General features: G+C 41.2%; 1 protein-coding gene across 7 annotated transcripts in view; it reads right to left on the reverse strand.

Annotated features, from left to right (window-relative positions):
- SCAI (suppressor of cancer cell invasion) overlaps window positions 1-25926 on the reverse strand; it is a 145001-nt gene that overhangs the window by 15727 nt on the left and 103348 nt on the right. For 6 of the 7 annotated variants that reach the window (XM_019949278.3, XM_033858588.2, XM_073806595.1 and 3 more), the window contains 6 exons: window positions 25709-25787; window positions 23731-23830; window positions 21869-21950; window positions 6675-6747; window positions 3631-3804; window positions 3338-3438 (listed from right to left, as the gene is read on the reverse strand). In XM_019949278.3, coding sequence (XP_019804837.1) covers window positions 3338-3438; window positions 3631-3804; window positions 6675-6747; window positions 21869-21950; window positions 23731-23830; window positions 25709-25787 — 609 coding nt within the window. Of the gene's footprint in view, window positions 1-3337; window positions 3439-3630; window positions 3805-5803; window positions 5948-6674; window positions 6748-21868; window positions 21951-23730; window positions 23831-25708; window positions 25788-25926 lie in introns of those variants that run through there. The other variant, XR_004527102.2, reaches the window with a different exon arrangement.

Consider the following 25926-nt stretch of genomic DNA (forward strand, 5'->3'; position numbering starts at 1 on the left):
CCAGGGAAGTCCCACAGGTTAATTTAGAAAACATTATTAGCTGATAATACATAAAAACATTTGTTTCTATGTATCAGCAACAAATAATTGGAAAATGAAATAAAAAATATAATTCTATTTACAAATCATCAAAACTTGAAATACTTTGGAATAAATTTAATAAGACACATGTAAGACCTGTATGATGAGAACCACAAAATATTGGTGAGAGAAACTAAAGAAGACCTAAATAAATGGGGAGATATACCATATTAATTCATTGGAAGACTCAATATTATTAAAATGTAACTCTCTACAGATTGATTATATAGATTTAAATGTAATCCCAATCAAAATATAAAATTCACATAGATATGCAAAGGATCTTCTAGAACTATTAAAACACATAAAACATTTTGGCAATGGCAGGGGGGACTCACACTACAAAGATTTCAAGACTTATTATAAAGCTACAATTATCAAGGCAGCAGTATATTAGAGAAAAATGCTATCAGTCAATGGAACAGAATTTAGAGTCTAGAAATATCCCTATACATATATGGTTGACTGATTTTCAAAAAATAACAAAAGTAACTCAATGAAAAAAGGATAATCTTTTCAACAAAAGATACTAGAACAATTTCATACCCATACTGAAAAGAAATTTTAACCCTTACTTCACACTGTAAACAAAAGTTAACTCATATCATAGAACTAAATGTAAAAGCTAAGACTATAAACTCCTAGAATCTTTGTGACTTTGGGATAGACAGAGATTTCTTAGATAAATCACACCACAAAAGAAAAAATAATTGATTCGTTCAAACTTCATCAAAATTTTAAAAGTTTAGTCTTCAAAGCCACTGTTAAGAAAACGAAAAGGCAAGCCAACAGAATGGGATAAAATGCAGCTAACAAGCACATGAAAAGATGTCCAATATCCTCATTCATCAGTGAAATGCAAATTGAAACTATGGGTTGGCCAAAAGGTTCAAATGAACTTTTTGGCCAACCAATACAATGAGATACCACTATAAATCCAACAGACTGGTTAAAATTTAAGACTGACAACACTATGTGTTGGCAAGGATGTAGAGCAACTTTCACATGCAGTTGCTGGGAAAAGAAAATGACAAAACTACTTTGAGAAAAAGTCTGGCAGTTTCTTATAAAACTAAAGACATACCTACTCTATGACCAAGAAAATTCAAAACGTAAGTCTGGAAAAGACTTGTATAGGAATGTTCATGGCCACTTTATCTATAATAGTCAAAAGTTTAAAACTGCCCAAGTGTTCATCAAAAAGAGAAGGCCTAGGGGACTTCCCTCATGGTCCAGTGGTAAAGAATCCACTTTCTGATGCAGGGGACGTGGGTTCGATCCCTGGTCGGGGAACTAAGATCCCACATGCCACGGGGCAACTAAGCCCACACACAACAACTACTGAGCCCGCGGGCCTCAATGAGAGATCTCTCACGCCGCAAACTACAGAGCCCATGCACTCTGGAGCCCGTGCACCACAACCAGAGAGAAGCCCACGTGCCACAACCAGAGAGAAGCCTGTGCCCCACAACGAAAGATCCTGCACACCTCAACAAAGGTCCCGCGTGCCACAACTAAGAACTGACGAAGCCAAAAAAAAAAAAAGAGAAGGCCTAAATAAACTGTGATATATTCAGAAAATGGAACTACTCAAAAGGAATGAGTTACTTCTACATGAAACAACACAGATGAATATTAAGAACATGCTTGATCAAATAAGGTTTACACTGTTTAATTCAAATTCACGAATAGGTGACATTAATCTGTAGTGAAAATAATAAAAAGAGCATTGTCTCTGGGATAATGGGTAGTGGACTGACTGGAGAGGCGTGTGGAGCAAATTTTCTGGCATGATGCTATGTTGTATTACTTGATTGGGGTTTGAGTTACAAAGGAGTATGTATTTGTCAAAACTCATCTAATGGTACACTTTAGTTCTGTGCATTTCACTGTATGCAAACTTTACATTAAAAAAAGAAGTAAATAAATATAATTTTCAGTTATTTATATGCATGATGAAGTGTTGAGGGGTGAAGTCCACAGTTTACTTCAAAATGCATCAAAAACTGAGATGAACTGATAATTGAAAAGAGAGATGGATAAATGGACAAATATGTGAGAAAGCAAATATACCAAAATGTTAACTGCAGAATCCAGCTAGTGTGTATATGGGTATTCACTGCAAAACTCTTCCACATTTTAAAATTACAGTCATAAAATGGAAAAAATATCATATTTTAAAACTAAAAATGGCAAAAGACTTTTGAGAATATTTAAGCATATTTGAAAAAGAACCAAATGTTACTTATAAGAAGTGAAAAATGGCTAAATTTTTTAAAACCTCACTGAAGAGTGTTAGTTACATGAATACACAGAAAGAGACAATCTACTTAGAGCAAAACAGACTAAAGACTTGAACACACTCTTCATAAAGACGAACACAGAGTAACACATATGAAAAGTTGTTCAACCTCAAGAGTAATCCCAGAAATGACATTTGAAAGCACAATGAGCTATTACTTGCACCCACCAGATTCACATGAAACACAAAGAATGACAGCAACAAGTGTTGGCAAGGATTAGACCAATAGCAACTCTTACACACAGCTACTGCAAGCGTAAACTGGTATAACCAGGGCTTTAACTAGTAAGGCTGAATACATCTATAGGGTCTGACCCTGCAGTCCACTACTAGTATGTTCCGCAGAGAAAATCTTATATATGTGTGTCAGGTAACTGATGGAAGATTTCACAGTGGCATCGTTTATAATAATAACAAACCAGAAACAACCCAAATGGCCATTATCAGTAGATAATGAGTAATTTGGGATGTATAGTCAAACAATTGAATCCTATATAGCAGTGAAAACGGATGAATGAAAGCTACAGTCAGTCATCAACATGGCTCAATCTCAGGAATGTAACAGTGAGTCAAAAAGCAAGATGTAGAAGAATACATACAATATGGATCCATGAACATGTTGTGTAGGAACACAAAAACATGTGACAAAACTATAAAGAAAAGCAAATGACAATTATAAAATTCAGGGTTTTAGTTTCATTAAAACTAAAGAGGGGAGACAGGATCAGGGAGGACCCACAGAGGGGCCTCAAAGGTAATGAAAACTTTCTGCTTCTTAAACTGGGTGGTAGCTACTCAGATGTGCCTTAGATTGTTCATCTTTATACCTTACATATTAATATGTGAATATTATATTGGACCTAGTCAAAGTTTATTTAATACAAGTGAAATAAATATATGACTCTTAAATACCTAAAATGGCAAAATTGATCTTTAATGATATTCTTTGCCTACCCGAAAAATCTTGTGCATCCTCATGGTGGCTGAACAAAAGATAAATCTTGTGAGAAGCAAGCGAAGAAATTCATCTCCAAAAAACTGGAGAAATGCCTGATCTGCAAAGAGGAGAAAAGTGACAGTAAAAGGATACTTAAGTGGAAAATACATTTCAAAAGGCAAGAAATGTTCAGGAAAACCTTCTCAACTTTCCTGCCTTCAACAAATACCTTTACAAATTCAAACAATTTAAACAATTTTAAACCATTATAGTACATTCTGTTAAGTGTGCAGTTAGATTAGTAGGGTACCTATTGAACGTGAATGGGTCAGTAGCTGGGCAATATCGCGGTTGATTTTTCGAAGATATTCTTGACACTTTTCCCATAGGCCTCTACGCATGCTTGACAATCCAGAGACAAATAGGAAGGCCATTAGAGGATTGTTCAAAAAGAGAGTGAAGAGGCTACCTCGTTGAGATTGATCTGTAATAACAAACATGTTATATATATAGACAACAGTTTTGCAAAAGAGAGGAATTTGAGGAACATTTTAATATACTGACAATGTATAAAATTAAAGCTGTATCATTAAAGTATACTTCAACAAAGTACATTCGGCTTGGAACTACAAAAACATATCCCAGGTACATTGCTTTCTGCTGAAAAAAACTTAAGATAGAGCCTCGTAAACCTAAGAGAAATGGAAAATGAACATATTCCTTTGCTTTTTTTTCCCCTCCCACTAACAACTTCCATGCAAATATGGCAAGTGCTGGATCATGGGCAGCTCCTAATGGAACCCTCTGAGAAGTACTAGAACTGCCAATCTCTTTCATTCTCCTTTGTTAGTTGCTCTTTCTCTTCCTATCCCTTAAATATCAGTATTTTCTTTCTCCACATTGCTGATCTCACCTATGCACAAAGTTCAGTTATCATTTATATGCATACTAATTCCCAGTTCCCTATCTGCAGCCTAAATAAGCTCCTTAGGTCCAGAACGGCGCTGTCCTACAGTAGCCACCAGACACACTTCAAAAGTGATGAGTCCAAATTGAGACACACTGCACATTATAAAATATAAATGTCTCATTAACATTCATTCCACCTGTTTGTTTCTACCTTAAAAAAAAATGTGGCTACTAGAAAACTTAAAATCACATGTGTGACTCCCATTATATTTCTATTGGACAGAGGAGCTCCAGACTACTATACCCAACCTAACTCTCAAAGGTAACCTCAAACTCAATATATCAAAACTTGTCAGTAGATTCTTTCCCATTGTTCTCCTACAAATCTGCTTCTTATCCAGGATTATCATTTCTACCAGCACCTCAGCCAGACACCTGGCAGTCCATCCCTGCTTCCTTCCTCTCCCTGATTCCCTCTCATCCAGTCCAACATCAAGCCCTACTGGTTCTCCAGGATTATTATCTCCAGCTAACCAGCCACTGTCCTCACTCTGGCCAACATCATCTCCCCATTTCCATCAAAGCTCCTCCCCAATTCATTCTTCACATGCTCGCATGCTTTTTCTCTGCTAGAACACTCTTATTCAACCATTTCCCACCCCTATCTAATTCTACGTATCCTTCAACTCAACTTTAGACATCATTTCATCCACTTTCTTAACCCTCAAGGGCTGGTCAGGAGTTCACCTTACATGTGCTTCCTCCTGTGAAACCCTCAGAGCACCTACAGTAACTGCCTGTTAGGTTGTCTATATCTTCTACCTAGCACAGCACCTGATAAATAAATGTGGAATAAATGCTTGTTGAATGAATGAAGTGACTCTTGGTTAAAGAGAGAACTGCAGAATTCAGATACCAGAGGTGCAGGGACGTAATTTGACGTTCCAAATACTTAGGTATCTGCTAGTTTTGTGTCCAGATGGGACACATTTAAGGGATTAGAGGTCTAAGTTTTACAGCACAAAAAATAGGATACTGGACTAAAAAATGTTAAGGACATGTATTTCAATTAACCATATTAATAATAACAATAGTTAGCACATATTGAATACTTACTGTGTACCCAGAATTATTTAATGAGGTAGGTACTATTATTATCTCCATTTGATAGGAAAGAAACTGAGGCACAGAATGACTAAGTAACTTCCCAAGGTCACATAGCTGGTAAGTGGCTGAGTTGGGATTCAAACACAATCAGTTTGCCTCCAGAGTCTGTGTTTTTACCCTCTTCACAATAAAACCTTTCAGATTAAATAATTGTGGTATTAACCCATTAGGTTCATGCAATTTAAAATAAAGCTGCATCTTGATAGGAAAATTTGATAGCAAAAAGTACTCGCAATTGGAAAGGGTTACATTTCTCCAAAAATGATAAGAAACAGGTTAACAAAGTCCTCAAAGCAGGAGAGCTTTACCGTTGTTTGAAGGTAAGTTCTATCCCTTAGTGATTTGCCTTTTAGATACATGAACTTAGTATTTCTACATGTTTTTCCCTGTTAAATAGCAGAACTTACCTTAAAACAACGGTGAAAAGTCTCCAGCTTCTCTCGGGCATTCAAATGCTGACCATCACTTCCTGTGTCAAACTATGTCAGCAGACAGGACTTCTGGCTGGGAAGTAGCAGTAAAATGCCATCTCCCACAGAGAGACATCAGCACTATTCACAGTTAGGGAGATAGTGAAACAGTGACAAGTACTGCTAAAACAGGATTAAGGTTTGTTTAGTATTTTACCTAGCTTAATGACTGGGAATTAGATTAGATTTTATGTGTTGCTTACTGAGGACAAATTATTAAAGACAAAAAGGTTTTCATTTCTCAGCCACCTGAGAAAAGGCAAAACACTGACCTGTCTCTCTGGCACCCGGAGAAGAGGTTCTTTTATTTTAAAAATGCGAGGTAAAAATGTGAATAAAAGACACCCTTTAAGTTGTGCCAGTTAGGTTATTCTAACACTTAGGCATAGATTGAGAAGTGCTCTAGACTAGAAATCTCACGGTCTTAAAAGATACTTAAAATATGTAGCCAGAGCTGGAGGAAGTCATGCTATATGGATGACGACCCAGCACACCTGCAACACAAATTTTAAAATTCACAAATCATGAGCTCCCCAGTAGCAAGGGACCAAAACCTTACTCTTTTCTCAGGGATGATTTATCATTTCTTTTAGAATTATCTCAAGGCCTAACAGTAGCCCATTAAAGAATTCTGGTTGTTGGCAAGACTTCGGGGTTTACTTCAGACTGACACTTGCCACATCAAACTCTGTAAATCCACAACTGACCACTATAGGTGGGGGAGACAAAGATCAGAGCAGTATTATTTAAAATGTAGACATAAGTTTATTTGCAACCTACGGATACAACAGGGAATGACAAAACATACCTTGTAAAGCTTTTGGATATGCTGTAGGAGAAAGCAAGCAGACTAGTGGCTGTCCAAATAAGTTTGTGAAATTCTGTAATATATAAGAATTTAAAACTTTCATTAAAGATTTGACCAATGATAGTAACTTTCCAAAACATATCATTAGTGTATAGATTGGGTCCTTTTACTTATGAACAGATGCAGAAACATCAGTAACAGCTGAAAAGACTGTCATTCAAGTTTAACATGCATAACAGGTTTTCTTAAAGTGGTGAAGTTTATTAAGTGAGCTATTGATTTTTAAAGTAAAGGCACACACATGGTTGAAGTGTCACAGGGAGAGGGCATCTGGCTGTTTAACCAGAGGCTGCTCCATTGGGCAACATACACTAATATTTACAAGGGTAAATTTGCCAAGATCTATGATCTGGCTCTCAGCCTCACAGGCTCTAAAACCTGACTTACTGGTATGTGAAGACTGGCTTCATCTCTCATTGTGAATCATATTAATTGCTCATACAGAATGATGTATAAAACCAGAATGTGAATGTGTTAATTTACGGTGAGAATTAAACTGACACTCACTACTCTTTGCATGATTAAGAATATCCTTTCCCTAAAGGCAGATCTGCATGGGAAGTAAAATCATAGACTGTTTGGTAAAACAAGAAAGAAAACTCCTAAGAGTAAACTTAATAAGGAGTGAAAAAAACAAAAATAACTAAAAAATACTCCTGAATGATAAAAATGAAGACTTGAACAAATGGAAAGATATATTGTGTTCTCAGAGGGGAACCCATTCTAAAGATGTCATTTCAATAATTTATTAAAATTTAAACCAAGCTCAACAAAAATAGCCACAGATTTTTTTCCGTGGCTGAAAGAAATTCTAAAGCGCATACAGATAAGGTACATTAGCCAGGAAAACTCTGAAAAAGAAGAGCAAAGAGGGGGAACTAGACTTATCAGACACCAAAACATACTTCAAAGCCTCAGTAATTAGAAATATGTGCCACAGCATAAGAGGAGGCAGAAAACCAATACAAAAAAAAATGAAGAATCTAGAATTAGACCCCAAAATAGACAGGGCTTAAGGATATATGATAAAGATGATGGTTGGAATTGGTAGGAAAAACTGATAGCTATCTAGAAAAAAAGTTGGCTCCATACTTCATACCAAAACCTAGGATGTATTTCAAATATATCTGATTTAAATGTAAAAAAAATTAAACAATAACTGCTGAAAGAAAATAAGGGTTATTTTTGTCATCTAGAAGATCTTCCTAACTATTATAATTAAGATTGATAAACCCAGTTACGAAAATAAAAAATACAGCATGAACTAAATCAAAAGCTAGATGATGGAGAAAAAGGAGATAACTTTGATCACTTCCCTCATACTATTTCATACCCTGTGATTGGGCTTTCAGATTTCCCTTCTTGTAGTCATTAGATATTTTTTTCCCAGGAAATTATCCATTTAACTGAGACTTTAAAACATTTTACAACTTTAGGGACTTCTCTGGTGGCGCAGTGGTTAAAAATCCGCCTGCCAATGCAGGGGTCATGGGTTCGAGCCCTGGTCTGGGAAGATCCCACATGCCGCGGAGCAACTAAGCTCACGTGCCATAATTACTGAGCCTGTGCTCTAGAGCCTGTGAGCCACAACTACTGAAGCCCGCATGCCTAGAGCCCGTGCTCCACAACGAGAAGCCACCAAAATGAGAAGCCCGTGTACCTCAACAAAAAGTAGCCCCTGCTCACCACAACTAGAGAAAGCCCACGTGCAGCAATGAAGACCCAACGCAGCCATAAATAAATAAATAAATAAATGTATCTTTCTTCAATAGAGATTCATTGAACCTACAAACTAGACACTGTTCTAGGTGCTAGGGATACTGTAGTTAAGAAAAAAAACAAAAACAGATTAAAAAAACCCTAAACCTGTCTTCCTGGAGCTGACATTTAGATGGGGGTGGAGGTGGCAGGTAGAGACCCACAGTAAACAAAATAAAGAAGTTATATAATATTACAGAAGCTGACAAGTGCTACATATGGAAAGACAGAATAGAGTAGTTAGCAGCACAGAAAGATTTATAATCAGACTGTATTTAAATCCCAAATCAGCCACCTTGTGCCTTGGTTTTATCAGTAAAATGGGGATAATAAAGTAACACCTTGCGTTGTGAGGATTAAATGTGTTAGAATAGTGCATGGCATTATATAGAAGCTAACTTATGATTATAAGAAAAGTAAAGTAAGAAAAGTGGATAAAGAGTGCTGGGGAGGCATATAATTTTAAATAGGGCAATTAGGGAGAACTCTCTTAAGAGGCTTCAGCTGATTAAACACCTGGAAAACAATGTGGGCATCTTTGGAAGAGGATTCAAGGTTGGGGGAACACAACACAAAGATCCTAAGCAGGAGACTGCCAGGTATGTTTGAGGAACAGCAAGGTCATTGTGGCTGAAGAGAACTGAGTGATAGGGAGACCAGCAAGAGATCAGAGATGCATCTGAGGTGGGGAGGAGGCATGTGAGGGCAGAAAACATGAAGCCTTTACCCTGAGTGAGATGAGGAGCCTTCGGAGATTTTGAGTAGATAAGTGACATAATCTGATTTACAGCAACACCCTGTAGGAGAGCAAGGGCAGAAGGAGGAAGCCTAGTTAGGAAGCTACTGCAATAAGGAGGAAGAAGGAGGAAGCTACTCTTCCTAAGAAGGAGGAAGCTACTCTTCCTAAGAAGGAGGAAGCTACTCTTCAGGGGAGAGATGATGGTAGCATGGACCAGGATGGTGGCGGCAGAGGTGGTAAGATTCTGGATCTATTAGTTATAACCAATAAAACATTCTGAAATGGATGTGGGTGTGAGGGAAAGAAGAGTCCAGAATGAAACTAAGGATTTGGGCTAGGGCAACTATAAAAGCACAATAGTCATTAACTGACATGGGGAAAGCTGGATCTGGAAGAGGTCTAGAAATTCTGTCCTGGGCATGTTCTCTGTGAGAATCACCAAATAGAGATGTAGAGTATGTAGATTATATTCAAGTCTGGAGTAACTGAGAAAGGTCTGGGCTGGAGATATAAATGTGGAAAGTGTCAGCATAGAGATAGTAATTAGAGTCATGAAATTATGTGAGGGCATCAAGGGCAGTCTGTTGTAGCTGGAAAAGAAGAGGAAAAAGGATGGAGCCCGGGGGCACTCCAGTGACAGGTCAGAGAGATGAGGCAAAACCAGAAGAGGCTGAGAAAATCAGCTGACGGCAGGCCTCCTTTGCCCTGAGGCAATCAATCGAGCCACTTGCATTTAGGTTTTAAAGGCCTTATGCAGAGAAGGGGACAGCAGTCAGAGCTCAGGGTCTGCCTAAGATGGAGTTTAACAGAAAACTGGCCCTGCTAAATTGGAATCCCAAAGGGCTACACCCTTACTGTAAGGATGAACCAAAACCAAATTTCACACCTTCCTGCCCCCCAGGACCATGCCTCGGGGGACCACAGGAAAATTTTCTTGGTGCTGAGCAGAGCAGAGACAGAGCAAACAAACGAACCAAACAGTCCTGATGGTTGTAACTGTAAGCCAGCCCTCTTGCATGTTTGTAGCCCAGATTCATACCACCTAGGTAACCCCAAACACATGGTCCCCAAATGGCAGTGCCTCTAGGTGTCTAGCAGAAGCAAATGCAGACCCTCTCTGGATGAAAGTACCATCATTCTAGGGCTCAGTGAATTTCCCACAGATAATTTTAAGGAGAACAAGAAGAATCTAAGGAGAACAAGAAGAATCTGTAAGGTCGGATCTTAACAAACGGCACCGCGAAACAGAGGAAAGCTTCAAGTGAGCTTTATTACGGAGCGCTCCCGGGCGAGGATCACTGGTCCGAGAGAAAGGGGCCAGAGAAGTCGCACCCGGGCGAGGGTTGGGCAAGATTTTATAGGGGAAGAAGGGAAAGGGGTGTGGTGAATCTGGGAGGGCGCAGGGTATTCCTTATTTGGTGGTCTTTTCGGGTATCCTGGGGGACCGTTAGTCCCGCCCCTCGAAAGGTGGGAAGGCTGGGCTGGGTTCAAAGTCCCCAGGTCAGTTCCTGGAACTGGGTGGTCCGGAATGTCTCCAGGGCAGTTTCTGGAACTGGGTGGTCCGGAGAATTTCAGTCTGATGCAACCTGTGAATCTGATTGTGTTCCCCTGCCTCGGGCCAGTTGGCCTTACATCCCGACATCTTTGGTGTAATGGGGCGGCGTTCTGATCTCTGGCTACTTCATGCTGAATGGGGGCGTCGAAAGGGGAGTCGGGCGACCAGAGGTCTGAGGCTTAGGGGAGACCAGTGGGGGGTTCTGTAGGAAGCAAGGTGTAAGGACCGAGGAGCATTTGGTTTGTGGCCACCCGAGAGACTTCCTCCATGCGCCTGCGAAGGAACCTAAGAAAACAGGGAGCAAACATGAGCAAGATACAGATGAGAATTAAGGGGCCTAAGATTGGTGTTAGCCAGGTATAGAGGGTGGATCGCCACCAGTCGGGAGTTGGGGAGGCGGACTGTTGGTGTTTGCGTTGGAGTTCTTCTCTTAAGCGATGGAGGGCTTTTACGTTGTCTTCGACGAGTCCTGTTTCATTGATGTAATAGCAGCATTCCTCCGGTAGGAAGAGGCAGGTACCTCCTTTGTCGGCCGTCAGGAGATCCAGGGCTCGTCGATTTTGGAGGGCAACTCGGGCTACTGAGGTGATCTGGCGCTGGAGGGAGGTGATGGAGGCGGCAGAAGCCAACCAAACGCCTAGCTGGAGTTTCTGTTCTAGGTCACAGGATGTTGAGACACTGTATGTTGGGGCTCCTCCCCCGATGCCCGCAGCAACGAGAGAGGAGGCGAGGGAAATGCCTGCGACCATAGGGAGAAAGATGGCCCTTTGGCCCTTAGAGAGGTCGCGGGCCCTCGTGAGTGCTATCAGTTAAGCCCTTTGAGAGGCTGTCCCTTCTGGGAGGCTGTTAGCCTTAATAATAGTTGAGATAGTTACCACTGCATAGGCTGCCCGTCGGTGTCCGTCAGGACTGAGTATTGAGCTACCGTCCACAAAGAGAGTGCGGTCCGGATTTGAAAGAGGGGTGTCAAAGAGTCCCTCTCTTGGTGGTTTGAAGGGTTCTATGACATGAGGGCAGAAATGGGATGGAAAACCCCCGGTGCCAGAGATAGGCAGGAGGGAAGCCGGGTTCAGGCGAGGGGAGGGATCAAGAGAAATAGCTGGGTTTTCAATGAACAGTAGGTGGAACTCCTGGATGCGGGAGGGGCCCAGGAGGGAGAGAGACTTGTGGCCTAGGAGGTCGACCAGCCGGTGGGAGGAAAACACGCTTAGTGGGTGGGCCAGAGTCAGTTTGAGTGTTTGGTCAGTTCGGCTGCCGCTGCTAGGGCCTGAAGGCATGGTTGCCATCCCCGAATGGTTGGGTCTAGCTGTTTGGAGAGGTAAGCCACGGGGCGGTAGGAAGGCCCTACAGGCTGGGCAAGGAGTCCAGTGGCTATTCCGGCCCGTTAATCCACAAAAAGGTGAAAAGGTCGGTTTGGGTTGGGCAGAGAAAGGGGAGAAGATATCAGAGCGTTACGGAGGATGAGAAAGGCCTGTCAAACGGCGGAAGGAGAGGTGATGGGTCCTTGAGGGGTTTCTTTAGCGGCTAGATATAAGGGTTTAGCAAGGAGAGCAAAGTTAGGGATCCAGTGTCGGAAAAATCCTATAAGGCCCAAAAAGGAGAGAATTTGTTCCGCTGTTTCCGGAGGCTGGAGTTCACGGATAATCCGGGTGTGGTCGGCTGTTAGACCTTTTGTGGTAGCGGTAAGGTGGAGCCCCAGGTAGGTTACAGAAGATACAGATAACTGAGCCTTGGCTGGGGAGACCCGATAACCGCGAGAGCCAAGGTAATTGAGGAGATCTGCAGTATGTTGTCTTGAGAGGCTGAGAGATGGGCTACAAAGGAGGAGGTCATCTACATATTGAAGGAGTGTGCTGGGGGTAAGGGAGCAGGAAGTGGGGTCCCGTGCCAGCGCCTGACCGAAGAGGTGAGGACTGTTGCGTAAGTCCTGGGGAAGAACTGTCCAGGTGAGCTGACTGGAAGTATGAGTATCCGGATCCATCCAGGTAAAGGTGAAGAGGAAATAGGAGCCGGGATGAAGGGGGATAGTGAAAAAGGCATCTTTGAGATCCAGAACCGTAAAGTGGGTTGTGGATGGGGGGGGGATATGGGAGAGCAAGGTTTGGTACTACTGGGTGGAGAGGAATTATGGCCTCATTGATTAGTCGGAGGTCCTGGACAAGGCGATAATCCCCAGAGGCCTTGCGGACAGGCAGGATGGGGGTGTTGCAGGGAGAGTCAGTGGGGATAAGGAGTCCCTGGTTTAGGAGTCTGGTGATAATAGGTTGTAGGCCCCTAAGGTGAGTCTCAGAGATGGGAAATTGGGGCCTTGATGGAAATTCGGAGGGGTCCTTTAGGCGGATGAGAACGGGGGAATGGTGTGTTGCTATTATGGGCTTAGAAGTATCCCAGACTTGGGGATTGATTGGGTTCGGTGTGATTGGAAGAGGGGGATAGGAGGGGGAGGGTTCTAGAGACAGGCCGAGAAGAGAAAGCAGGAGTTGGGAGGAGGGGACCTTAGGGTCAAGTCTGACCAGCTGGAGAGAGGCCCCTAAGTGGAAAAGGACATCTCGGCCTAGCAAGGGAACTGGGCAGGATGGTATGACTAAGAAGGAATGAGTAAAAGGGAGTCCTTCGATATGACATGGGAGTGGACCTGTCTGGAGTGGGAAGGATGGTTTGCCATCAATACCCATGACCGAGATCTGGGAAGGAGAAACTGGCCCGGAGTAAGTAGGCAGGACCGAATAGGTAGCCCCCGTGTCCACCAGAAGTGAGATGGACTTACCCGCTACCTGTAGCGTTACCCTGGGCTCGGCGAGGGTGATGGGGGTCTTCGAGTCCGGGCGCCGTCAGTCGTCAGCCAATCCCAGCAGTTCGAGTGGTAATGCCGTTGGGTCGGCCTGCCCCCCCGCGTGGAGACGCTGAGGGAGGGCCAGCCGTAGGGCAGTCACTGTTCCAGTGGCCCGTTAGCCCACAGCTGGGACACGGCTTAGAAGGAGGTCGGGGATGGGGACATTGGCGAGCCCAGTGGCTTTCTTTTCCGCATTTGAAGCAGGCCCCCGGCGGGGTTGCCTTTTGCGGACCCCGTGGATGCTGTGATCCATGGGAGATGGCCGGCCTTAGGGCGGCTACAAGAGCTTGGGTTTGGAGGGCCACCTTCTGGTGCATCCGAGCCTGTCGGCTGGATTCTGCCAAATCCTCACGGCCATTATAGACTTTAAAGGCCATTTTTACCAGATCTCGAATAGGGGTTTGAGGGCCGTCTTCTGCCCGTTTTAATTTCTTTAGGATGTCCGGGTCTGATTGGGTGATAAAACGGGTGGCTAGGACCACTGCCCCTGCCGGGGTGTCGGGGTCCAGCCGGGTGTAGAGAGTTAAGGCCTCTGTAAGGCGATTGAGAAAGATAGCTGGATTTTCGTTAGGTTCTTGGGTTATCTCTTTTAGTTTTTCAAAATTGACTACCTTATGAGCCGCAGCCTGCATGCCAGCCAGGAGGCATTGGATCATGAGGTCGCATTTACGACGGCCATCTTGGCCATCCTGAGAAGTCCAGCCTGGATCAGTGGCAGGTACAGCAGTCGCTCCGACGGGCATGGAGTCGTCGGTAAGGTGAACCTGATCTGCATGGTTTCGGGCAGCAGTTTGAATTCTTTCCCTTTCGTCAGGGGTTAAGGTAGAGGACAGAACCACAAAGATATCGTGCCAGGTTAGATCGTAAGCTTGAGACAGGAGGCGAAATTCTTTGATGTAGTGGGAGGAGTCGGCAGAGAAGGAGCCTAATCGCTTTTCTATTTGAGAGAGATCTTGGAAAGAAAAGGGAACATGAACTCTAACTAATCCTTCCGCTCCTACTACCTCCCTCAGAGGGCAGAGGAGATTTGAATCTTGGGAGTCGTGAGAGCGTGTATGTGCACTAATTGGCGAAGCAAGGGGCGTGGGAGTAGAAACCGTTGAGGGAGGTGGGGGAGCGGTTGGAGGGGCCAGAGCGGGTTCGGGAGGAGGAGGGACCGCTTCAGGGTAGGGTGGAGGTTGGAGAGGAGTTCTGAAGGGGGGAGTGGTAAGAGATTCGGGAGGGTCGGTTAGTGGGGAGGGGTCATCGTCAAAGGAAATTAGGGGCTTGAATGTAGGAGATGTCTGTTTGGCAAGAAGGATCTGGGAAGTGGAACAATCAACGCAGAGGGAAGGGCGGGAGCGCAAATACCAGAAGGCCTGAACATAGGGGACCTCGGACCATTTGCCTGTCCTGCGGCAGTAATTATCTAGATCACGGAGGATGTTAAAATCGAAAGTCCCTTCAGAATTGATTGTCTAGAGGATATTGTGGCCAGGCCACAGTGGAATAGAAAATAAGCCGTCTGCGACAGAGATCTTGGGAGAAACCGAGGGCTGTAAAATTGGCTAGGAGACACCCCCGGGGCGTCTTAGAATCTGGTTTCGATTGTGAGGTTCCCATGACCCCCCAGTCTGTCCCTGAGTGAATGGAGAGGGAGAGAGGCGTCCCTGGTCTCAGTCTCCAATTCACGGCAGGTCGGAGGGCGGTCAGGCGATTGGGACGTCTCCACAATCACCCGAGGCCCGGCGGGTTGGAGAGCGGTCAGGCAATTGGGACGTCTCCACAGTTGCCCGAGTCCCGGAGAGAGGACGGAGGAATCCCTGACGCGGCCGCGATTAGGGACAGCGAGTCCGGTGGGCAGGGACTCTGGGGGTCGGAGGGAACAAGGGAGGGGGACTTACCCCGTTTTCTGCAGGATCGGGTGGATGAGCAGAGGTTCCCTGGTTGTCTCCTGGGGTAGGGGAGGAGCGGCCCACGCGGTAACCCGTGGGGCTTGATACCCCTCCCGGGTTTCAGCACCAAAAGTAAGGTCGGATCTTAACAAACGGCACCGCGAAGCAGAGGAAAGCTTCAAGTGAGCTTTATTAGGGAGCGCTCCCGGGCGAGGTTCACTGGTCCGAGAGAAAGGGGCCAGAGAAGTCGCACCCAGGCGAGGGTTGGGCAAGATTTTATAGGGGAAGAAGGGAAAGGGGTGTGGTGAATCTGGGAGGGCGCAGGGTATTCCTTATTTGGTGGTCTTTTCGGGTATCCTGGGGGACGGTTAGTCCCGCCACTCGAAAGGCGGGAAGGCTGGGCAGGGTTCAAAGTCCCCAGGTCAGTTCCTGGAGCTGGGTGGTCCGGAATGTCTCCAGGTCAGTTTCTGGAACTGGGTTGTCCGGAGAATTTCGGTCTGATTCAACCTGTGAATCTGATTGTGTTCCCCTGCCTCGGGCCAGTTGGCCTTACAGAATCTAATCAAAGATAATCAAGCATACAGGGATACAAAAACAGCAAAGGGTGTCTTTAAGCAGCAAAAGCAGATTTCAGGTGTAAGAATTACCAGATAAATAAATAATATAGTAAGTATGCTTATTAAGTTTAAAGAAATAAAGAACAAACTTGAACACAGAAAATAGGGAACTATAAAAAGGGCAGTGAATTATTTGAAAAAGAACCAAACAGAACTTCCTGAAATGAAAAATACCACAACTAATATAAAAATCAATAAATGGGTTTAATAACGAGTTAGTCACAGCTGAAGAAAAGAATTTGTGAACTGAAAGCCAGATCATAAGAAATTTTCCAAATCTCAGCCAGAGAAACAAAAAGATGGAAAATATAGAAGAGAGGTCAAGAGACATGGAAGACACAATGAGAATGATGTATGTAAAATCAGAGTTCCAGAAAGAGATGAAAGAGGATCTGCAGCACAGCCAAGATTTGAAGAGATAATGGCTGAGAATTTTCCAGCAATAATGAAAAACTAACCTACAGATTCGAGAAGTCCAGCAACTCCCAATAGGTTAAATATAAGGAAACAAAACCTAGATAACTGCAGAACGCCAAAAACAAAGAGACGGTCTTTCAAAGTAGCAAGAAGGAAATGGAATGAGTGAGGCTGACTGTCAGAAGAGCTCTTAGGTAATCTTGTTATGAAGGTGAATGCCTTCCTAGACCACAGCAGTCTACAGTCATCAGTCAAACGCTTTAGGACAAGGCTGTTTAGATAAATATGACTGTTTTGACAAATGTGTAAGTCATGTTTACTGGCAGGGATCCATCTCTGTCATATATAATTAAATACTCAAAGGATTCTCTTCTTCCAAGGAAAGAAAAAGCAGAATTCAAAGAAGTGTTGCCCAAAATGACAGGTTTGTGTTTTTTTTAACCCCACTAGTACTACATTATTACAGATAAAGCCTATTACCTGATGGAAATTTGAGAGCCAAAATGTGAGCCACACTTGTTATGTTACAGACCTCGGCATTTCAATTCCTCTCTTCTGAAATGAGGCTCAGACTAGCACGAAAAGCTCCTCTTTTTCTAAATGTAGAAACATCTTGGGCTTTGGAATGAGAAAGACTGCTGGAATCAATTAGGCAAGATACTTAACCTCCAAGAGCAGTTACTGCAGCTATAAAATAAGGATAATGGTGACTACCTTCATTTAATCATTCAACATATATTTATTGAGAATATTTTAAGTATGAAGCACTGGGTACATAAAGGTACATGTATATGCAGATATAAACACACACGAGGGACTTCCCTGGTGGTGCAGTGGTTAAGAATCCACCTGCCAATGCAGAGGACACGGGTTCGAGCCCTGGTCCGGGAAGACCCCACATGCCGTGGAGCAACTAAGCCCATGCACCACACCTACTGAAGCCTGAGCGCCTAGAGCCCATGCTCCGCAACAAGAGAAGCCACGGCAATAAGAAGCCCGCACACCGCAACGAAGAGTAGCCCCTGCTCGCCGCAACTAGAGAAAGCCCACACGCAGCAACGAAGACCCAACACAGCCAAACATAAATAATAAATAAATAAATTTATATTAAAAAACAAAAACAAAAACACATGGACTTCAGGGAAAACATAGCATAATGCTGATAGACCTTTACATTCTGGGCAGAACAGCTGAGCTTGCTCAGTGAATATGACTAGACCACGAAGACCTAAAGACACTGACATCAGAGATTACCAAACTAAATGGCCCAGCTAGATTGCCACACTGAGCAGCTCACTGTGACAAGTCCTACCTAGAACCTCAGAGATTCTAACCATTTTGCTAGCTTCCACTCTTATATCTGAGCAGAAGGGCAAAAATTATGAGTCTCTAAAACGACATATTCAGGAAAAACACCAGAAACAAACCATAATGGAGGAAAGAGACACCATGCAGGGAGAATTTTTTACATGATCATTGACAGTCTCAAAGGGAAGAGAAGATATTTCAACCAGGATAAAAACCAATTATATATGTGTATGTATATATGTTTTACATACACACAGATACATCTATATCTTTGTGAAAGAAACATCTAGAGAACAAATGAAAAGCTCAATAAAAGGGTTAGAAGACAAAGGCAAGGGAATTTCCTACAGAGCAAAAAGACTGGAAGATGGAAAATAAAGGGCAAAAAAATCAGAGGACTAGACCAGAAGGTCCAATATATGAATTACAAAAATTCTCCAAAGAAAGAACAGAGAAAATGGAAGGGAGGAAGCCACTGAAACAACTCAAGAAAATGAGCAGAGTTTCCAGATTGAAAGGACTCATTAAGTACATGCCAAGTACCATTGTTAAAAGTAAACCCAGGGGCTTCCCTGGTGGCGCAGTGGTTGAGAGTCCTCCTGCCGATGCAGGGGACACAGGTTCGTGTCCCGGTCTGGGAAGATCCTACATGCTGCGGAGCGGCTGGGCCCATAAGCCATGGCTGCTGGGCCTGCGCGTCCGGAGCCTGTGCTCTGCAACGGGAGAGGCCACAACAGTGAGAGGCCCGCGTACCGAAAAAAAAAAAAAAGTAAACCCAGACCTGGGCACTCTGTTAAGAAGCTGCAAAACACTGGAGACAAAGAGAAGATCCTATATATTTCCAGGGACTGAAAACAAGTCACATGAAAGAACTCAGAATTAGAATGCTTTGTACTTCTTAAGAAATACTGGAAGCTAGAAAGCAATGGAACAATGCCTTCCAAATTTCGAAGGGAAATAATTTCTAATCAATACCAAAACTACCATTTAAGTGTGATGGTAAATCAAAAACATTTGTAGAAGTGCAAGACTTCAAATATTTTACCTCATATTCACCCTTTCTCAGAAAGCTCCATTTTGCTGGAGATGCTACAGTAAAATGAGAGAATAAACCAAAATGAGAGAGTAAATGAGAGTGTCCAAGAAGAAGACATAGGATTCAGGAAACAGGGATTCCAATATAGAAGAGAGATGAAGAATTCCCAGAATAATAATGAAAAGAGATTCAGGGAGGAGAGCTGTGCAGTACATGTCGAGGGCACCAGTCCAGAGGCTTTGCAAGAGAATTCATCCCAAAGATAAAATTAAGAGAATGATGCATCTGAACAACCTGAAAGAAGATTAAGCAATTGGTGAGGAGCTTGGGGTTGAATCTGTGATAAGTTCAGAAAAAGAACCAGGAGCAAGATAACATTATTTGCTCCAGGAAAAGTAGAAAGTTGCATAGAAAAGAAAAAGTTTACTATGTGGCTTAGATGTTAAAAGCATTGTATAGTCATAATAATATAAGCACTAAATATTCAGTGAATCAAAATTATGGTATGTCTATTGTGTGGATAAAAGTTATAAAAGGTATGAATATGAAATGGGGATAGGAAGGGGAAAGAGAGTTAAATTTTTCTTCCATAATGGGATATCAATACATGCTGCTTAAAACATGTATTTTAAGAAATACAAGAAATAAAGATATTTCTTTAAGAATCAAGGAATATCAATACCAGCATGTGATTTAGAAAAATAATGGTTAAATACCAAAATAATTAACTTAAAAAGATGTAAATGGTAGCCTCTGGGAAGAGGCAAACAGGGGTAGGGCATGAGAGCGGGAGACTGCTGTTGTTAGTAACTCCTGGCGGAACTTGGCTGAGTAGATCTCACCCTGACCACACAAGGGAATTATGCTGATACCTGAGACCCACCCCAGGCCAAGCAAATTAGAATCACAGGAGTTGGGACCCAGGTACAAGTGGTTTTGAAGAGGGCTCTGAATGTTTCTGATGCACAGAAAGAGAACTACAGCTTTCAACTATATGGATGAGTTACTTTCATAAAAATTAAAAAGTAATACTGAAATGAAGAAATAACATGAAGTGTCTGTATTTACATGAAGAAACATTTAGAAAACACATATATGTTCATAAAACATTCATATGGATGAAATGGATATAACAAAGTATGTACTGAAGAAATAATACATGTCACCCAGTTCTTTTTCATTAGAAACTTGCAAAATGATAGTTTAAGAATTTTTACGTGCTTTGTGGGAAAAGTAAATGTCAGACACTTTCATATGTTAACACAGAGAACTGCACACCTGATTCAGAGGCATTAACTAATTTTTTAAAAGACCAAATTAGTCTACATCATGCTCTCATTTGCCTACTGCACATGGGCTCCCCATTTCATTTCTAAACATCAGAATGTTCTTGACAATTTAATTTTTTAGAGGAGTGACACTGCATGTGCCATCAACACCAAACACACACAGAAATCTATTATTCCACTGTTATCCTGGGTGTTGGGATATTGAAATTTAGAATTAAATCATGAGACATAATTCCAATTATGCACAATGGTGTTTTTTCAAAATCATCATCCAATACGCAGTCTACATCCAACCGACACTCTGGAAATAGCAGGTACATAACATGAATGATATTCTTGAGATTATAAAAGATGGTATCAAATAATGTCCAATTAAATTGAGAGAAATTAATAGATTGTGAAAATACTTTCAACACATGCTAGATCATAGTAAGCAATACACTTGCTTACTGTGCATCAACACATTCTGTTACATTGTTAAACTGTAGCAAATGTTTCCTTTTCATTGACAAAGGCACAGAATGCTTTTTTTGAATTCTGTGAAGACACAAAATGCCTGGACTCTTCTGATTTTATATGTTTAAATGGGGTAGCCAATAAACCTTTTCCTTTAGCAGCCTCCCACCCTCTCAAAAAGATTAAAAATGACAACAGCACACTCACAATTTAAGAGTGTACATAGCTAGTTTTCCTAAAAATCAAAAATTGTAACGTTAAACTTGACAAAATGGGTAGCAAGAAACATGCTGAACAATGTATGGTGGGATGGATGCTCTTGGAATTCCGACTTTAAAAAGTGAAACTAAGCATGAAAATTAGATGGAAAAATATGCTTGGGGTCAGCTTTTTTGGCTACCAAACATTTCTATTGCTCTCCTGAAATAAACCTATTAACGTTTGCTTCCCCATCTAATTATATGAACACCCACAACAGAAATAATTTTAATTGGCAGATCTGTGTTTCCAGCATATTTCTGAGTATACTGTCCACTAATGAAATATTCCAACCACATACAAAGGGCTCCAAAAATTCTGTTTTCATTTTCCTCTAAATTACTATTGTTTGAATTCTAACATCCAACTTTAAAGTGTCTCACTGCTGCCATTCTTTATACAATCATTGAAAACCACTGCTTCTATAGCAAAATATAAAAGAAAGGATTTTCACATTAAGTCCCTGTTACTTATTTCAGAATTCAGGGTCATCTTTTTTTACTTACTGTCGCAAATCAAAAAAAACAATAATAAGTGCATCTAAAACAATTTGTGTTGATATTCAATGAATATAACTCTATAACATGGGATAGAAATTCCACTTAAACTATAGTAGCTCAGTGTATAGAGGGGAAAAAGTTTGAAAACTAGAAAATAAAATGTTCCCATATACTTCAACCTCTATAAAAGAAAACTGTTCTGGGTTATATAACAAAAATAAACCTCCCACCAGTGATCTTGGAAATCTTGAATTTTTTTTCCTGCAGGAGGATTTATTATTTTCCACTGAGTGTCCATTCATGCGTTTTCTTCTTGTTTCTATTCATAGCACCAGATCCTGACTAGCATGCACAACCTCAAAAGAAAAGAAAGACTAAATACAAACTGTGTAAAATTAAATAAAATAAAGCAAAATAAAAAGGCACATGTTCAGACTGGTTACCTCAGGGTGGTGCCATAGTGTCTAACGTGGAATAGCGCTCATGGAACTCACCTTATACGCAACACTATTGGATGAATCCACAATGATGAACAGGGGCTTCCTTGTGAAAGGATAGAGATCTCCAGGATGAAGGCTGGGAAAACAACAACAAGAGTAACAGTGAATGACTGTATAACTTTATCAGCCAAGTCTCAGAAATCTTATTCATCAGTTTGGTCTGCTCACATCTCCTTTTTGTCACAGCACTGGGAGAAAAACAAAGATTAATTAAGCAAAAGACCAAAAAAGTCTGTATTTACTGGGGTAAACAAGTTAACAGTTTTATTTGGAAAAAAAAAATTCGAACATAATTATTATTCAAGAATATTCAAGCTGAAGAGAAGTCTATATATTTAATATATATATTAATATATTTAAAGATGGATTAATAAATACACATGAAAATCCCAGAAGTCAGCATTTAGGGACTTACTTAGTATTTATAAGTTCCTCCTAAGAACATGTTCTGAAAACAAGATGTAATAACACAACCAGATTTCTATTTCAATGAATCTTTCAAAATCTATATCCATTTTAAAGATTTTTATTATTTTAAGCTATATCTTAATATTGCAGACAATAAGCAGGGGCTCCCCTTCTATTATCTACATTTCCTCTGGACATGTGCATCAGAATCAGCTGGGGTGCTTGTTAAAGATACAGATTCACTGTGGCCCACAGAAGGCTAAAGTCTAGTAACATGCATTTCAGAGCCACTGCTTAAGGTCACAATTTTGGTGTGCATGCTCTTTCCCATGGTTGGTGGACAATGTGGGTAGTTTATAAATATTAATGTAAATATACAAAATGATGTTGTCAATGAGCAATATCATCAAACCCCAATATATTTCAAATACAAGTTTTTCTGATATAAATCATTTACAACTATGGTCAACTATAGCACCAACACATGGCTTGGGGGACAATTAGCTATTATATGTGTAATTTGAAACATTTCCCTCTGCCCTCCCTTCCCCACTCTTTAATATGAACAGCTATATTTTTATGTAAAGTGCTATTAAAAATGCAGTTTCAAGCAAGTCCTGTTTCCTCTATAATGAGACTGCTCTCTCTCAGCTAGGGAAGTTTTAGAGCCTATAATGGCCCAACCAGTGAATGCACTGAGCAAACTTTCATGGATGAAATCTCCTTGAAATCATACAGCTAACTTCATTTTTGCTATATCACACCAACATAACCTTATATTAAAAAGCTTATATTGGAGAAAAAAAAAAAAAGCTTATATTGGGCTTCCCTGATGGCACAGGGTTAAGAATCCGCCTGCCAATGCAGGGGACATGGGTTCAAGCCCTGGTCCGGGAAGATCCCACATGCCTCAGAGCAACTAAGCCCGTGCACCACAACTACTGAGCCTGCGAGCCACAACTACTGAGCCTGTGTGCCACAACTACTGAAGCCCGTGCACCTAGAGCCTGTGCTCCGCAACAAGAGAAGCCACTGCAATGAGAAGCCCACGCACCACAACAAAGAGTAGCCCCGCTCGCCGCAACTAGAGAAAAGCCCGCGTGCAGCAACAAAGACCCAACACAGCCAAAAATAAAATTAATTAATTTTAAAAAGGTTTATTTTGATATTAACGTGCATCATGTCCTGCCTTATTATTTATGTATATATTTATTGTCTCCTCCAACTTGAATGAACAGATCTCCAGTGATTGAATAGTTCCTGACATATAATACATACTCAATAAAAAATTGTAAAATAAATATTAACCAACAATTCTAATTGCCTAAGATAGTCAGAGCCTGAGATATTGCTGGAATCCAAATAAGTGTTATGAATAGCAGTCTAAGGGAACATTCCATTTTACTTAATATTTTATAAGAGAGAACTATGATTTTTATAATACATACCAGTGCATTTCTTTGTGGGATTGATTTCGTTTGTGGATGGCATCTCCATTTATAATATCCCGGTTACTATTAGTAAGTACCCCTCCAAAATCATAAGGACCTATAAAAAGAAAGGGAAGAATCCTAGACTTCAATTGGAGAGTAGCATTGATCTGATGTTCAAACACAAAGGTGTTGGGTGAATCTTTCATTGATACAAATGGAAGATAATTACAAAACATTTTTATTAATTGAACATTTAACATTTTAGTTTAACTTAGCATTTAAATGATTTCAGCATGTTGCCTGTTCCAATATTTTAAAAGATCATCTGACCATCTTCATCAGTTCTTCAGATTATAATGAGAAACAAAACAAGAATCTACTGCATCCCATTATTCTGGGTAAAAAAGAGATGGAGATCTGGGATGTTCAAAATGATCTTCTCATTTCAAGCAAAACTAAAATCTCAAGTCCAACAAAATTATTTAAGTAAGAAAGTTGCAGAATGGAGTCCTAATAATTTCTTAAATATAATTTTAAGAGGGCCACTAATTGTAAAATGTAGGGAAATTTTTGAATGGAACTTGAAAATTCTCACTGACAAAAACTTCATTTTTAAGAAAAGAATTACCAAATACCAGTGTAGGAAAAAATCCACTATCATTATTATTACATCAACCACTGTAATTCCGGTTTGGGAATTAGCCGTTTCCCACTGGTCCTATCAGTTAGTTAAATAAACTCTTGTGTAAATGGAACAGCAACCGTGGGATGTTAGGAATAATCTCTCTCAAAGGACCATTCAGTTAGTAACTACTGTACTTTGAAAAAAGTAAAACAAGAGATCAATACATTAGGTGGGGCCCAGAAAATCTGATTCAATAGTGTATAAGATATGGAAATAATTATTTATAAATAAAAGTACTAACTTTATCACCAAAAAATTAAAGTATTTATGATTTTGCATCACTTTTTTTTTTGCGGTACGCAGGCCTCTCACTGTTGTGGCCTCTCCCGCTGCGGAGAACAGGCTCCGGACGCACAGGCTCAGCAGCCATGGCTCACGGGCCCAGCTGCTCCGCGTCATGTGGGATCTTCCTGGACCGGGGCACGAACCCGTGTCCCCTGCATCGGCAGGCAGACTCTCACCCACTGCACCACCAGGGAAGCCCCGATTTTGCATCACTTTTAATAGTGTTATAGTTTATCCCTTAAAAAAAATCACTGCAATGAAGAGAGATTTATTTTGTTTTGTTTTCATGTTAACACTTTAAGAGGATCTGTAGGTCATGCAAGGAAGATGGCAGGGACATGCATTGTATAAAGGAATGCAAATTTCAACAAACAAATGAGGAGGAAAATGTTAAGGATGTTAAGAACAATTTTTTTTTTGTCCAGGTAAAGATTTAATTGCCTTGTTTACATCCAAGCTACTCATCTAGTTCAACCAATTTCATATATTCTGGACTCACATGTTCTGGACAGCTTCAAGTTTTTATTCTAAAATAGCATCCCAATATTCTACAGATTGAATCCATAAAACCAAAGAAAGGACACAAAATAAAATTATGTCAAGGACTTGAACTTTCACAGTTACAAAAGTGCACTGATTTCTACAAGACTTTCAGCCACAGTGAAGCCGCTGACCAGATTCCCTAACACACTAAAGGCTCAGAAAAATTCAACGATGTGAAGTAGATAATTAGGCTTGGTTATTCCATGCACATATATGTGTTTGCTTTTAGCAAATCTGTTAGAGAGGCATGCATGTAGTATGTGAATTTGCTGATTTTTTTTAACTTTACTGTATAATATTTCAGCAAATAAAACAGACTGGGGTATCTACAAGATTGCCGATTCAGCAAACAGACCAGGTTTCAAATTTGGGAGCCTCTCTAGAAAGCTTGAGATTGTCTGTGGGCTATGGGCCATCGCCTTGTAGAAAATAAAGAGAATTCAAGCCCTGCTCACGACAGGGAGCATTCCTTTATTGTACCTTCACTATCAGAACGACCTGTGGGGAAAACGCCAGTGGCTGACAGGTAAATCAGAAGCACACTATTGGCAGGCAGCTCCTGAAATTAAAGAAAATCACATATACAAAACGACAAACAGGAAACAACAGTTTTATTGAAAGTTCATGACATTTTACAGTTGTAGGGAAACCAAGAACCTAATTTAACATATAATGGTCTCCTCCAAGAGAAAAGTCAC

This window comes from Tursiops truncatus, chromosome 6, assembly GCF_011762595.2.
Source record: "Tursiops truncatus isolate mTurTru1 chromosome 6, mTurTru1.mat.Y, whole genome shotgun sequence".
Lineage (NCBI taxonomy): Eukaryota > Metazoa > Chordata > Mammalia > Artiodactyla > Delphinidae > Tursiops > Tursiops truncatus.